The sequence below is a fragment of the Bemisia tabaci genome, chromosome 5 (genome assembly GCF_918797505.1).
Source record: "Bemisia tabaci chromosome 5, PGI_BMITA_v3".
Taxonomy (NCBI): Eukaryota; Metazoa; Arthropoda; class Insecta; order Hemiptera; family Aleyrodidae; genus Bemisia; species Bemisia tabaci.
This window is the reverse complement of record NC_092797.1, coordinates 52,978,132-52,994,410: the sequence shown is the minus strand read 5'-3', so window position 1 is coordinate 52,994,410 and position 16,279 is coordinate 52,978,132. Positions and strand designations below refer to the sequence as shown.

The window sequence follows — 16,279 nt, the reverse complement described above, 5'->3', positions numbered from 1 at the left end:
GCGCATTTATAGAATGGAAATATTGCAAGGAAACGTTGCATTGCGAGCAAGGCGCGAGATGCAACTATTCGAACTCAGGAGTGTGCCGCAGTATCACCGCTATTTGAAGGCGTTTTAAGCGCGGAGTCAAATAAGACAGGAAGGGCATTCATGGAATGGAAACATTCGTCTCTGTGTGTGACCATGAATTTGTTGGCGGTTGTAGCCGTAGGGAACCACGAAACACGGGGAGGTGATAATAAAATTCGCGCCACGCAGCGCACGTTCCACTGCGGCGAAAATCGGCGGGCATCGCGTCGCGACGTCCCTGTCCAAGGCGGAGCGGCGCGCGGCGCGGATCCTGTAAATCAAAACGGAGCCAGACGTGCTCCCGGAAAACTGCAACGCCAACTTTTCCAAAAGTTGAGCGCGGAAGTTAAACCACGCGCAGTTGAATTCCGATCCGCCTCGAGTATTATCTCAAATAATTAATCGGAAAGTATTTCATAAACAAGTTGTTAAATGCCGCGTCGTAATTCCGCCATTCAACAGATCGCGTCACGCCGGCTCACTCTCCTCCCGCGTTGCCAAACTTGGCGCGTGAAATTCCGCGAGCTTTGAATTATTTCCAAAATATTGGAAGTACATTTAAGTTCACCACCGTATATTATTATCGTTTTTACATAACGATGGCTAAGGAGCAATGCCGCCTAACCGACACTCTTGGCGAGTTCGACTTGGTCAGCGACCTCGCCGCGTTCTATTGGCCTGGTTACACGATCAAATTCCCGTCAAATTCCGATCAAAATGATGACCAAGATGGCGGTCGATAGTTATCTAGATGGATGAGTAAAATTAATTAAAACAGCGTGTCGATTGAAATAAGCACGGTTGTGTGGAAATCAGATGAAGGATGAGCCCCACAGCTCCACCATCTACCATCAAATTTTTGCAGGCCGGAGAAATTTAATGGTAGATGATGCGCACCAGTCACCATTTGATCGGAAATTGATGGAAATTTGAGCGTGTAACCAGCGCACAAGGAATAATAAAATACGCGAAGTGATGTTTTTAATAACTTCCAATGTCGCATGGGAGCGCTGTAATGACGTTGTAAGGTATAAGGAAAGGCTTTCCAATCCTCAAAATTACAAAAATGGCTAATTTTACTCTTTGTGCGGGGACGAAGGCAAATCCAAAAAGACAAATCCGGTTTCGATAGACAAAGAAGGAGATGGAAAAATGGAGCGATCCTATCGGTAGGAGCGGGTGGTTATAATAGATAAATTGGGTACGTAATAGATAGACTAACCGCAACCTACGAAAGACCTTGTAGTTTGTCCATCATTTTTTCCCTTTAGTCTATAAAAACCAGCCATTTCTACCAGTAGGATTGCTCCACTATCTTTTTTTATTCTTTGTTTATAAATTTTCAAAATTTTCGTGGGATCCACTTTAAAAGGGACAAAAACTCTGAGGTTTTTAGAGGTGGTACGAGACTTTCGGATCACCTTGCATAACTTCGACCCTAGTAACACGGATTGCAATAAATCGCAATAATTACACAGTATAAATATCGCTGTCATTGGAATGTTTTGTATGTTGCCTATCTATTGATCAAAGGAGCACGACTTATTGAAGTCTATTACATTATTATTGAAATAAGTTGCAATTTTCAGTTTATTGCATATTGCCTATCTTTCCGACACGTGGAGTTCATTTTGCTGATTTTGTTTAAAATCGGCATTTATTCAGCAAACTATGTGAAAATATTGCAATGTCATGGTAAGGAAATTGCAATTTCATTGGGACATATCGCAATTTTATTTCAACTTTTCCGTTGAAGCGTGCTACTTGGGGAGTTGAAATCCTGAATTAGGGTTGAGAGAGGCACCTTGAGGGAAAATCGGTGGGATGAGCCGGGAAAGGAGACGGCTCCTATCTGTGCGGACCATTTGCGGAATGAGCTCTCTAGCGGGAAATTAGTCGGACAAAAAAAGGGATCACTTGGGCTCCTCGAGGAGAGATCCTTTGACGCATCCCTGGCCGAGGCGAGGCTCCCTCAAAGGCCCTTTTTCCTCATTCAAGACAGGCTAGTTTGTGACACTCGCCGAGTATTTTCCCCTTTTGAAGGCGCCCTCATATCAACCCCTCACGACTCACGTAAGTGGCAGTATATCAGATTAAAGGCAGAATAGAATGCAATATAAATCGATCCGTTGGTGGTACAAAGGCCAAGATTAAAACGGGGCCCCGTGAATGGAGCCCACTTTGCTTTGCCTCGAGAGAGGCAAAAAAGAGCGCTCCTTTTAAAAGAGTCCAATACACTGGAGTTTTATATTAGTCCCTCGATTTTTTTTTCATCCTGTTGCTTCGCCGCTTGAAATTCATCTGACCTCGCTGGTTTCCACGAAATCGAATATCATTTTTTAGAGAAGGAGCGCCTGATTAAGCTCGTTCCGAAAGAGTGCTTTTCCTTTTTTAAATTTCCTGAAAAATCGTCGATTCTCTCACGAGGGAACGTAACTGCATTTCAATGTTGCCAGATTTTTCCGCACGAACGGCATTTTTACCATGAGAATTTTGAGAATTTCTGACTGTAAATTTCTTGAATTTTTCCTCTGATCTCATGCAAAAATCAGACTAATTCTCGACAAAAATTATGCAGGTTCACTATCGTAAAAAATTGAATTATTTAAATTAATTTTGCAACCCTGGAATAGAATGGAACCTTCGTGCGGGAAACGACGAACTATGCATCGCGTCTTGCATGTAACGTATGTCACGTATACTGCCATGCTGAGGAAAAACGCCATAAGAACCTTCAGGTGTTGCCCAATTTCCTATGATAAAACACAAATTTCCTGGTAAACTTACGAATATATTTCTCCCAATTTTTCCCCAAGATTTTCTTCCCAAAGATTATTATGTTTACAATTTTACCTAAAGCTTCTGAAAATTTCAAAGAAAAATATTCATAACTTTCGTTGAAAATGCACATTTTATCGAAGAAAATGTTGCAACTCTCAAATGTTCATACGGCGTTCTTCCTTAGCACGGCAGTATACCCTTGCAAGCAGTAGCTCAGAATCCTCTCTCGATTTAACTTTTACTGTCTGGTCCCTTTTTGTGTAGGCAAATTCTCTACATCCATGTAGATAAAACTAAAATATTTTTAAATTGTCCGATTCTCTAAGTCTTCATTTTAACACGTCTATTAATCGTCGCCTCCTTACTGCACGGTGAATTTGCATTATCCCTTTTGAGCCGTGGAAACGTCGATGTAAGCAGATTAGAGATAATGGAATTCGGACCAAAGTTTCAATGTTTATTCATGAGTGAGTCTCTATTATAAACGTCCCGCGTTAAGCAGAAAGGAACCAAGCCACATCAACCATTGCAAAATTGCATCGAACGACTTATTTTTTTTACAAGAGATTAGCTGTGTGGATTCTTTCGGAAATTATAGGGAATTACCCTCACGTCGTAGAGAAAATCCTCTGGAATTTTCAAAAGATTATGTGCGACCGTTGTCCCTTAAAAAAATAAATTATCCGATGAAATTCTGCAATGGGTAATGTGACTAGGTTCCTTTTGGATCTATCAACCTTCGTCTCAAGACTGGTCAGTGTTCCTGGGGTTCTCGATTAGGATTTAAAGTGGATTATCAAAGTCGCAATTCGGGGCCAAAACGATGAGTTTGGATCTCAGTTACCTTGCATTGAATAATCGATGAAGTTGTTGCTCTCTATTCGCTCAACCGGCGCGTTTCCTAAGGAAGGAGCGGGTGCAAAAATGAGGTTTCGAGAAAATGGAATTGGAAGTAGCCAACATGCCCAGCCGGAAAATTTTGCTTGACAAATCTTCCGTTTTGCTCAAAATTTTCAAAAATCACTCGGAAAACGGTTAGAATCTCAAATACTTGCATCGCTCTTAGGCTCACTCTATTTTCCGAGTAGCACAGTGCAACGAAAATGTTAAAATACACTGAAAAAAAAGATCAGTAGAATTCACCATTCCTTTACGCTGTGTGAAATAAAGCATGAAAGAATGATAAATTCTACAAGTATTTTTTTTTAGTGTACTTTTGAAATGACAATTTTTTCACCGTCGAATTGCAAATTATTTTACTTCATTCATTCAACGAGTGCCGATTTTAAACGAAAAATGAAATATGTTACATTTGCGAGGATTGTAGGCAATTTTCAATGCACAAAAATGCAATTTATTTAAATTTTATTGACCAAATGTCAATTTGAGGAGCCCCTTCAACAGGCGAATAGGCAAATACATAACAATCTTATTCAATTGCAATAATTTGGTCCTGTAATTGTAATTAATTGCAACCTGTGCTACTTGTAATGAAGTGATACAGAGTCGGAAATTCACATTCCAGTGCACAATATTAGAGATATAAGTATTTGATGTTCCGTAAGACAACATTACGCATCACCTTCCACACTCTCTTATGGCTAAATATGTGCAGTTACTGCTAGCTGTTTTTTCGGAAGTGATGTGCATGCACGTATTATTTTCTCTTAAGGTGATTCTTCAGCACTCTGATGAATGACTTATTGGTCGATCCATTAATTGACCATTTCTATATTTTAGAATATGTCTTAAGAATTTTCAAACATCCTCGCGCTGTAGTAAACGTCACGTATTTCTACACAAAATTTGAAAAAAAATTATATTTTAAATTACCTTTAAAATTACGTTCCGATATTCACTCGGTACGGAGTTATTTCAAAGTATTCCTTGGTCAAATTTTGAGTACAAATACCCGATTTACTTCAACGTAGTTCGATGCTCGAAATTTCTTCAGAAAAGGCTTAAACTCCAGGCGTTATTAATTATTGATGAATCGACAATCGAAGTATTTTCCAAAGTGCCGAGGAGCTACTTTAACTTCCGTGTTTTGGCAGACAGAGTGAATTCTGGTGTGTAAATAGAATCATGCAATCCGTTTAGATCAGTCAAATTTTGAAGAAAATTCGATTCCAGTTACATGGGCAGATTCGGCTGCAGGAGAAGTAGGCGGAAAAGATCAAAGTTCATGATTCATTTTGAAACGCAGCTCGGCTCTGATTTAAGCGAGGAATCGGACTCGTGGGTAAATAACATGGAGCCATTCATAACATGAAAATTTAAGTGAGGCATTAAGGGGAATCCGCTAACTGGGAAGTGCGATCTCCTCAAAACATTAGCATTAATAACATGTTATTCAAATTAATGGAAACGTGATCTCTCATTACGGAACGCGCAGCTTATCTCCAGTCGAGCTAACCGACTTTGCTTTCGTTGCGACAAGTCGTCGCTTTGCGACTGGAGACGTAACTTCCCTTGCAAGTGAGCCCTTGAAAGCATGGCTTTCTACATGCTAAATGGCTCATCTATCTGCATTTACATCAACTGGGTAACATAACGATTCCTTACCGTTTCTACAATGATTCATTACGTTCCTTTAGACTCCTACCTTACAAAGGATGTCAATATAGCCAAGCCAGATTGACTCGCAATCGTCCTTCCGTGAAAAAGTCATTCCTCCGTTGTGGTAGTTGATCATGTGATTTGTGAAACTTGCAAACCTACGTTTAAATTAACAAAACTCGCAATATATTTGCGTTTATATTTTGTATTTTTTGCACGCTCCGTAATTCGAATTTTCAGTTTGTCTTCATTTAAAAAAAAAACCCTTGTAATTTGTACGTAAAAAAATTTAACTTTCATTAATAAAAACCCACTCTAGCGGGAAGTGGGAGTTTGTTCTCGCCTCTAATCTTCAAATGATGATATGTAGTTTTTATAAATTTTCCTCCTCTTTATTCCATACGAAAAAAATGACGAAAAGTGTCCTCAAATTTCGAATTATAGAGCTTTTGGTACCACCACTTCGAATTATAGAGTTAATGTACACATTTCTTTAACACGAAATTTTTTGATACCACTTGTTGAAATTCGAAATCTTGCCAATTCAAAAACCCTTTAATTCTAAAAAAATCCTTGGTCCCTTGAATTTCGAATTAGCGAGCGTGCACTAGTGATAAAATATCGTGATTTCTTTCAATGATCAGATCATTCCCTAAATTCATGTTGCTTTGTATCTTGCAAAAGATTCACAAATTCCGTTGCAGCTGAAGGAATTGGTTTCAGAAAAAGCTTTTTGGTGTCAAAGGACAATCACTTGGGGATACTTAAAAGGCCCGAGTTGACATTGATGCGCCATTATCGTCAATGGATTTCATGAAAATTGGGCATCTTAAATGAAATTATGGCATTTTTAAATTTCCGAGTTGGCGTTGAATCCTCACATATTCAATCCAATCCGAGGAATGTTTTCTGAGGAAAGAAATATTTTGAGGGACGATCACAAATAAGGCCCTGAGTTAGTCAATCTTTGCGTAGAAAAAGTGGAATTTGCCCTTAATATTTGACATTTCGTTGGCTGAAAGACTTGCAAAGGGAGGACGTACCGAATGCCCAACTCCTTGGGGCGAAAGTCCGAATTTATAATTGCGAGTGCAAAAGACAAGAAAGTAGCAATAATTTGAATAATGCAGATACAGAGAGTTGAAAGGATCCGTTTTTGGCACCTATTCAGACATTGGTGTCAAATCGCACGTTAAAAAGTTATTTTCCGATTCCTCAACTTTGGAGTCACTCTCCGAAATTTTTCGTCGGATGTGTTGGTCAGGCTTTATTTCGTACGATAGGCGACTATTCTTACATAATTCTCGTGCATTGCGTTCTCGGCCAAATGAAGGCGTTTCATTTTGCCCCACGAAACAAAAAACATCAATTCATATCGACGACCGTGAAACTGCAGGAGTGCGCATCTCGATTTGCGACGTTGTATGCTTTCTGTTTTATATTTATTTTTTCAAATGGGAAACAACTCAACGCCATCAATCGAAAACTTGCCCAGCAAAAATCTCACCGCGATATTCATCAGTCATCATTAGGCGAATTTCATTTGATCAGTTTTACATAAAGTTGCTTATCAACCATCTTTATAGGCCAGAAAGTAACGTTAAACTCCGTATTAATACTTTTGTCTCACTCGATTGCATATTTAAATTCTTAGTGATGGATCTTTAGATGTCTTTCTTTTTACTAACACCAAAAGTGCCAAAAATTAGAGGCCCAAATCACGGAGCTACAAAGGAGAAATAAAAGGGATAGGTACAACTACATGAGCGTTTCGGTCTTGATCTTGCCTCTACAATTTTTTGAAGGCACCTCGTCAGGAACGTCGGCCCACGAGGCGGCCCACAGTGAACCGAGTCAATTAGAGAGGTCGGACATACATTTTTGACCAAAACTGCAAATTTCATGTTTATTTCGTTACATTTTAAATTACAAGGGGTGCTTTAAGAAGAAAATTTTTCGAGGAAACCAACGGAATCACTTTTAGAACCTCGAAATTTTGTATAAACGGAGTCATAAGCTTTTAAAGTTTCCAAATTTTGTCCGACCTCTCCCAGTGACTCGATCCAGTGTGCGGCCCCGGGGGTGCTTTAAATGTGAGAGCACTCGGCAACAAGGCCCGAGGCGTCCGAGCTTTGCCGTCAGAGGTGGCTGTGACGAATTTGCGTCGACCGAAGTTGGGGATTTTTATTCACGGTCCTGGCTTCGTTCCTATTCATGCGACAATCAAGTGCACGGCATAATCGTAAAAGTATACGACGTAAGTCGAAAGAAACACTGTAATAGTTTCCTGGCCGAAACAAAGGGTTGACAGGAGCGCGGATGATATGTTTATTACTCGAGCGCAGCGCTCTCGATCCATCCCCAAGTTGCCAAGAATTCACTCCGTTCGGTTACTTTTTCTCCTAAAAGAATAAATATACTCTGAAGCAAATTTTTGAGTCAATCTCGAGGCAGTTAAATTAACTCTAAGGGGTATACTCGTCCTCCCTGGTAGCTAAACGGTTCAGCTCAGTGGCGTTTATTGCGATCTATCGATCGTTAAGCCATCTAAACCAATGGGAAAGAATCGATAAACAGGGTGTTCGCAGCGAACACCTTAATAATCGATTCTTTACCATAGGTTTAAATGGCATAACAATCAATATATCGCAATTCGCGCCACGCCACTGGTTCAGCTAGAGACGGACACCCTCCGTCCCTTCAGAAGACCAAAAGTTGGAGGCCGCGAGATCACGGAACCTCGTGAATTGGTTTCTCTTAGACGGGCTTAAAAGTCCAAAAACTCTTAAGCTCTAGCGTCTCGCATGATCAACGAAAGCCAGGGCTCATGATTTTTTATTCTTACGCCCGTCCAACAGAAACCGATTTAGTCGCAAAATGAAGTGCAATTGAACGTATTTACTGCTGAACGGAACTTTGTGCATTGAGACACGAGCCCTGAGATCTACAAGAATATATGTGTCGCAGGCAGTCAGCAATCGCCGGCAATTTGCAAGCTCCGTACTTGTCAATTCGTCAAATTGCAATTGCAATAACATCGATGTAGTAAAGGTTTCTCTAGCGAAGAGATGCAAGGCACGACATCAGCTTGGAACGCCTTCAAATCCAGCGATACTCACCGCTTTGCCAAGGAGTTAGTTTAGTTGCTGAACCAAACCAAACCCAACGCATATTATTGATTACATCTCACGAACTTGCGAGTGTGCTAACTGGTACCATGCATTCAAGAAGAAAGAGATAACGTATCTTTGAATTTAAATCATAATAACCACTACTTCCCACCTCGTTTTTTCACTCTAACATTTCTTAATGTGTTGATTCAACACAAATAGATTGCACTTTGCCGGCGATTGCTGATCGCCTGCGACCTATGCATAACAGGGCTCACATCATAATGCATATAGTACCGTTCGGCAGAAATACGTCCAATTCACACCCCTGGTAACATAGACGGGAATCGGGGATCGACTCTCAGTGTTTTTCTTCTCCATCATGTTCGCGGTGAAAATGAAAATGCTGGTTTAAAAAATTTGTGGTTAAAAAAAGTGTCCCACATGTTTCAATGCAGATTTTACATTGAAAAAAAATGCTAAATTAGCTTCTCACTATTGTAAAATGTACATTTGAAACATACCGGATATATTTTTTTTAACAATGTATTCGTTTGATCAGCAACACATTTTTTCCGTACTCACCTTTCTAGCTTTTAGCATTTTACCCCCGTTTATAAAATTAGTGTACTATTCGTATTTATCTCATTTCTTTCGCGTACGCATTTTTCACTATAACGACTTTATTTTATGTATGTTAGGATTAATTTCTTTATTTACTGGTTTGAACCAGAGAGATATGTCAACACGACGATGACTCCTGTTTTTATTATGTATTTCTTACATCACGGAAAAAAAAGAGGTAGGGGTTACGTCCCAACTGTTGGATGATATGGACATTCCCAATTAATTGTGGTAATACCATGATTAATTGTGGCAGTATCCCAATTAATTGTGGTAGTATCCCAATTAATTGTGGTAGTATCCTGATAAATTAGGTTACTAACCCAAATGTTGTGGTACTACCCCAACTTGAGTTGCGGTGCTACCAAAATTAATTGGAAATATCCATATCATCCAACTTTGGGTAGTAGAACAATTTTGGGGGATAACCCCTGACACTTTTTTTTCCGTGTAATAAATGAATCAAACAACAAGAAAAAATCACATTTTCCTTAGAGTTTGCCTACAGTCGTGTTGTTTTTGCGTGTGTTGCAGGGGATTCAATCCTCGTGTGGTTTGTTCTGGACTACTCCGCGGACTTTTTATACATAATCGACATCCTGTTCCACTTCCGGACGGGCTACCTGGAGGACGGCGTCCTGCAGACGGACTCGACCAAGCTGCGCACCCACTACATGAACTCGACGACGTTCTACATCGACTGCCTGTGCCTCCTCCCTTTGGACTTCCTCTACCTCTCGATCGGCTTCAACTCGGTTTTGCGCTCCTTCCGGCTCGTCAAGATCTACCGCTTCTGGGCCTTCATGGACCGGACCGAGCGGCACACCAACTACCCGAACCTCTTCCGCTCGGCGAGCCTCATCCACTACCTCCTGGTCATCTTCCACTGGAACGGGTGCCTCTACCATATCATCTGCAAGAACAACGGCTTCGGGAGCCGCAACTGGGTCTACTCGGACAACGACACGACCGACGTGGTGAAGCAGTACCTGCAGAGCTACTACTGGTGCACCCTCGCCTTGACCACCATCGGGGACCTCCCCCGGCCGCGGAGCAAGGGCGAGTACATCTTCGTCATCGTCCAGCTCCTCTTCGGCCTCCTCCTCTTCGCCACCGTCCTCGGCCACGTCGCCAACATCGTCACCAGCGTCAGTGCCGCCCGCAAGGAGTTTCAAGGTAGGATACTTCACATCCCCATTTCTCCACTTTTTCCCGCTCTTATTTGCATCGAGAATCTACTGATCTTTCTAGGAGAGATCGGGTCCGTAATGATAGAGTGCGTCAGATAATGGAAGTCGAAAGTGACATCGTGTTCGACGTCATGACCAAACAACTTGTTTGGTATGGTCGTGTCAATAGGATGACTGAAGAGAGGCTGCCAAAAAAGATGCTTGATTGGGTTCCTCCTGGGAGGAGACGTAGGGGACGCCCAGTGAGAGGTTGACGACAGGGAGTGTTGATTGAGATGAGGGAGTGTCAACTCCCTGATGACCCGTGGGAAGACTGAGCTTTGTGGCGATTAGGCGTCGTGAAGCGCCAAAGAGCGCTGTAAAAGCGACTCATATGTATGTATCTACTGATCTTACCCGGCCGCACGTGTGCCCCGGTGGATATTTGCCGGCACCGTGGAGGTGCCCTTTATACCCTTGGTCGGTGACCTTGGAATTGGCTCTCGATGCCTAGGCTGGGGTATGGTTACCAGCCTCTTCTTTCACTCTTTCTTTCTTTCCTTCCTTCCCTCCTATTCTTCCTATCCTTCCTCTCCTTCCAAAGAAGATGATCCCTCCCCAGAAGAGGCGACGCACAGTGGATCGAGTCAATTAGAGAGGTCGGACATGAAATTTCTGACTAAAAGTGAAAATGTTGATGTTTATTTCGTCACATTTTGAATTTCAAGGGATGCTTGTAGCAGGAAATTGCACGAGGAAACCAATGGAACCACCTTTAAAACCTAATGGTTTCGTATGAACAGAGTTATGAGCTTTTAAAGTATCCAAATTTTGTCCGAACTCTTCTATTGACTCGATCCCCCGTGCGACGGGGACGTCCTGTAAAGAGGTGGCGGCAGGGCGTTGACGAGGAGATGTTTCGGTGTCAGTTTCCTGATAACCTTTGGGAGGATAGGCATAAGTGGCGTTTTGGTGTCGCAGAACGCCAGAGTTTGTTGTAGGAACGATTTTAAATATGTACTTGGATCGCGTTTAGCAGAAAGGAACCAAGCCACATCAGCGATTGCCAAATTAATTTGGTAATTTACTTTTTCAGACCAAAACGATTGTCCGGATTTTTGTGCAAATTTCAGTGAATTTTCTACATGGCATGAAGCAAATACCTTAAAATTTTCAATGGATTCCACACAACCGTTTTCTTGTAAAAAATTAAACTACCCCGTTTTTGGCAATAGCTGATGTGGCTTGGTTCCATTTAGCTTAACGTGGTCCATTTAACCTAGTTTTGAAACTACAAGAAAGAAACGCCCGCCCACAAGCCGATAGGTGTGACAAACACAAGCGCCTTCAACTACCGATGCATACAACTATTCGTACTCGATGGACGTCCGTGTTGCATGCGCCTAAATTGAAGGCGCTCGGTATTTTCCAGTTTTTGGCTTGGTTTCTTCCTGTTTAACGCGGTCCAGTTGTTCGTTTTTTCAGGTTGAAAATGAGATTGTAATAATTAAGGAATGCCCCAGTTTTTTGCAGGTGATTTTTTTTCTCACCCTGGAAAAAAAACACATTGGATCTAGAGTCTAGACTCTTGAATACATCGACAAGAAAAAGGACTCTTGATTCAATCAGATTTAAGCTTAAATCAAAAGGAAATCCGCTCAAATTAAGAGGCTTGGTTCTTGATTTAAGCTTAAATCTTATTGAATCAAGAATATTTTTTCTTGTCGATGTTTTTAAGAGTCTGGACTCTAGATCCAATGTGTTTTTTTTTCCAGTGCACTGTAGCCTCTCCCCAGATTAAGTTGTTATTTTAATATTCTGCAGAGCTGTTAAGAAAATAAGACTCATTTCCCAATACAAGGTGGCGGCGCTGGTTTTGAAGGGAGGAAACTCGGCTGAATCAAATGGATTCTGCGTTCCAACTTGAGGCAGATTCCCCGCATCGCGACTTCTGCCCTCCTCTCCGGAGCGCTCCCCTTTCGATAAGGTTTTTCGACGCTTTATTGGAACGGTATAAATATTCGGCCGACCTCCCTAGACCAATAAAAAACACATTTTACGCATGTTGAAGCCCTATCTTATTTCACCGCTCTGCTTTTATTTCCCGACCCGGAATCCGAAAACTTTAAATGCCACAAAGCTTTTAACCCATCGCGGCGAGATGTATCTCGATAGTCAAAATCTCCGCATGGCCGCAACGATCCTGACGTTATTAGCCCACTTTTCAAATGGTATATATAACGCGCGGCTTACGGTCGGGTCGGTGTTACAGTAAAATGTTCCGCTATTTAACCTCTAACAACTGGAGTTTACAAAAGTAGTACACCTGTAGAATAAACTTTGAGTATTGGAGTGCACGGAAAAAAATGAACTTGTTGGTTTAAGGTGATTCGTCAGCCTCAAGTGACATGGTCGAACTGGCATGCGATATATAGCATCGATTAGGTAAAAAATCTCGGCAGATTTTGAATTTTTAGCTAAAAAAGGGACGATAGTCCCTGAGTATAAGCCTGAAAAATCTTTCTAAATCCAAAAATCGGCAAAATTCAGAGAAGTGAAAGCAGAACAGTGTTTGGATAAGAACCTCGCATTGGATACAAAAATCAATTGCTAAATCGAATGCGGGGTTTTTCCCCCAAACACTATGCTGCATTCATTTCTCTGAATTTTGCCAATTTTTGGGTTTAGAATGATTGTTTAGGCTCGTGCGCAGGGGCTATCGTCCTTATTTTTTGCTATAAATCCAAAATCTGCCGAGGTTTTTGACCTAAAAGATGCGATGTATCGCATGCCAGTTCGACCACTTCTTTTGAGCTTGACATCTTAACAATTCTGTAGTTAAAAAATGGATTATTAAATATCGATGGTTAAGTGCGAAACCTCTTACTACCGTTTGCGACATTGCGCGACTTCTGTCATAATTCCTTTTCTCTTTGGAAAAATAGGCAACGTAGTGTCTTGAAAATTTCATTGACTTTTCTTTTTGTTAGCAGGATATTCTATAAAAATTTCAAACCATATATTTTTGTTGTTTCTCTCCAAACAAATAAAATATAGGCGTAAATTTTGAAAACTAGCAATGGAGGTACGTGGTTTTGCATTTTGACCATCTATATATTGGCTCTGATCCTAACTCCCTCCGTTTCTGTCCAGCTGCGCCTTCATTTTAATAAGAGACTAATAAATATCTAGCCGCTCGAAAATGAACCGGACCCGGAGTCAGACTCGGTAGATTTTTTCCTCTCCCAACTAACGAAGCTCAATTATTATCTGAATATGCATTTTCGAGGTCCTCGCTTTCATCGGCGAAAGATTCTCGGCGGGCAATTATTCTTGTCCTTTTGAAGTTCACCCGGCGCTTGTATTCCAGTATTGCGAGAGCCGTGATGTTCTTAACTCGTTTTCCCGGAACTGGAAAAAAGGGAAATTAACAGGGCTCCTCTCTCACTAACGAGGCTTTGGGACGAGGGGATCGAATAATGAAAATAAAGGGGGATGATTAAAGAGGAACGACCGACGCCATATTTACGGTCGATCCTCAAAAGGTACCCTACCTCAGATATAGATGCGCATAATGGTGAGCTTTAGTAGTACGTTTTACAGTAAATTTTGCAACATATTATGACGAAGTTGCAACGTGTTGCAACAATATTGCATTTATGCCCGGCTCTATCACCTTTGGTTGAATTTCACTTCTTGTGAAGCAAAACTTTTAACGCTTTCAACATTCTCGGTTCTGGTGGGATATTTAGGAACTGAACTAAGAATCTTAATCTCCGATTAAAATTGAACTGATACCAGGCTGCCTATTAAATTCAATCGGAGGATACATCCGTAATAAGAGGAGACAGAAGCGGGCCTAACCAGTGACTTTTGGTCGATAGCCTAAGTACTCTGCAGAAAATTTCCGAACATTTGTTCGTTTCGGGTTGATTTTCTTTCGGTTACATTAACAAAAACTTTTTGGCTGACAAACCAAATTTCCTAGAAAACCCTGTGAAAATTGGACGTATCCCTGCCAAACAGAACTATGTATGCATTATGACTCGAACCCTGTTACGCTTATATTCTAAAGGGTCTCAGGGCTCATGTCTTAATGCAGTTAGTTCCGTTTGGTAAAAATACGCCCAATAAGTCTTCCTAGAGTGCATTTTATCCGGTATCTAGTCTAAAGTATCTGTAAAATTCAAGCAAAAATATTCTCAACTTTTCTTTAAAAGAAGTTTTATTTCAGTAAAACGTAACTACCACAAGAATATATCTCGTACCTATCTACCAGATTTAAATAAACCAAATTAATTTAATTAAATGTACAAAGTAATAAACAAAATAAAAAAAAAAATTGATTAAGGGAAAGGTGACTGCTGAATGTTAATTGGGCGTGAGAGCACGGGAATAAGTAGTGGAGCACACGGGTACACTCATTGGGACTTTGAGCAAAAATCTCACCCCACTTCAAGGGTGGGCGAAGGAAAACACGATTTGGCATAACACGACCGACGATTCATTTATGAATTAACTGCAAGATTACCCCCTTTTTACGAAACTCGAAAAGATTAAAGGATCCACGGGATTAAAGGAAGATTTATGGAGGAAAAAGAAAATTAATCTTGTCTATCTCTCGCTTTCTCACCGTCTCACCTTTATCTTAAGACGTTCTCCAGTTTCGCTAAGCCGCTTTTCAAACGGCCCCGTAACGAGGCTCAGAGGCTCCTTTGCATTGAAGCGGGCTCCTTTCGCCAGCCTCGCGAACAACCGCCTATCTGCACACCGCTTCACCGTCGCAGTTAAGTGCTTTTAATCCGACGGCAAGTTTGAGGTTAGACTGTGTCGCTTTACGATCGCGTCTCGGTACACTGATGCGCTTGTCCTGTAATTCAACGCCGGACCTCGAGGATCTTATCAGCAGAAAGTTCAAGGTGGATTGATTCAAGTGTTTTTTTTCGGAAAGGACTCACCTCGGAAAAAATTGAAGTTCCGATTTTTACGGAAAATAATGTTTTTTATTTTCCCCATATGCTAAGGGAAAACATCGTATGAGCATTCAGACATGGCCAAATTTCTGGTGATAAGAACGGAATTTATCTGATAATTTATGTCTATTTTCCTTCGAAATTTTTACAGAATTCCAATCACAATAAAACCTAATTGGACGTATTTAAATTAAAAGGAACGATCTCCACTCTGACGTGAGCAAAAGATACACGTATGACAGGGTTCATTTTGATTTCAGTACGTCCACTGATCTCGAGAAGGATGCGTGTGCGTGTGGATGACGGCGCAGACATACAACTATTCGTACTTGATGGATGTCCGTGTTGCGTCTGCAAAATTGAAGGCGCTATGGCGCGACGCGTGAACTTGCAAGTCGCAATGCTCCGCTTTATGCTGCCAATGAAGTTTCGCTCAGATTCGGGACACAAGTTAAAAAACAAGGCCTGAATCCGTATTGCATATCCTCGGCTGTGTTCAAACTCCATTTTTTTTCTTTTTTTTCAATGTGATGTCTGAATATTTTTTAGAATGTATTTGAAGACCTACTTGTATGAATCGGCCCCGTGCAACCCGAGGGCCACGTGTTTTAAACAAGCATCGGGTCAATTTTACCCAGTTTCCTCATCTAACGGCGAAGCACTTACACGTCGTTCCTCCAAAAGTTGCCGTTTCAAAGCGAGCGGATTTATTCTCTCTCAACAGTTCCTGGTTCAAAATATAGGAGGTATGGAAGAATATACACGGATTTTTTAAAACAATATATTTTTCTGGTGACGATTTTCAGGTCTTGTGAAATGACGCAACTTTGGCGCACATCATGGAATTATCCAAAATTTTAACAAAATTGTTGACCTTTTTGCGAAAACCCAGCTTTTTGTAAGAAATTGCTGGTGCCTAGAACCATTGGACCGCATTTTGCAATAAGGAACTACAATTTCTAGCTCATCTGTAAAATCACCTATCTACACGAGG

General features: G+C 41.1%; 1 protein-coding gene across 7 annotated transcripts in view; it reads left to right on the top strand.

Moving 5' to 3' along the window:
• Positions 1–16,279, top strand: part of LOC109030907 (cyclic nucleotide-gated channel alpha-3) — a 562,958-nt gene that overhangs the window by 388,533 nt on the left and 158,146 nt on the right. For all 7 annotated transcript variants that reach the window (XM_072300917.1, XM_072300918.1, XM_072300919.1 and 4 more), the window contains one exon: positions 9,678–10,319. In XM_072300917.1, the coding sequence (XP_072157018.1) occupies positions 9,678–10,319 (642 nt within the window). The remainder of the gene's footprint in view (positions 1–9,677; positions 10,320–16,279) is intronic.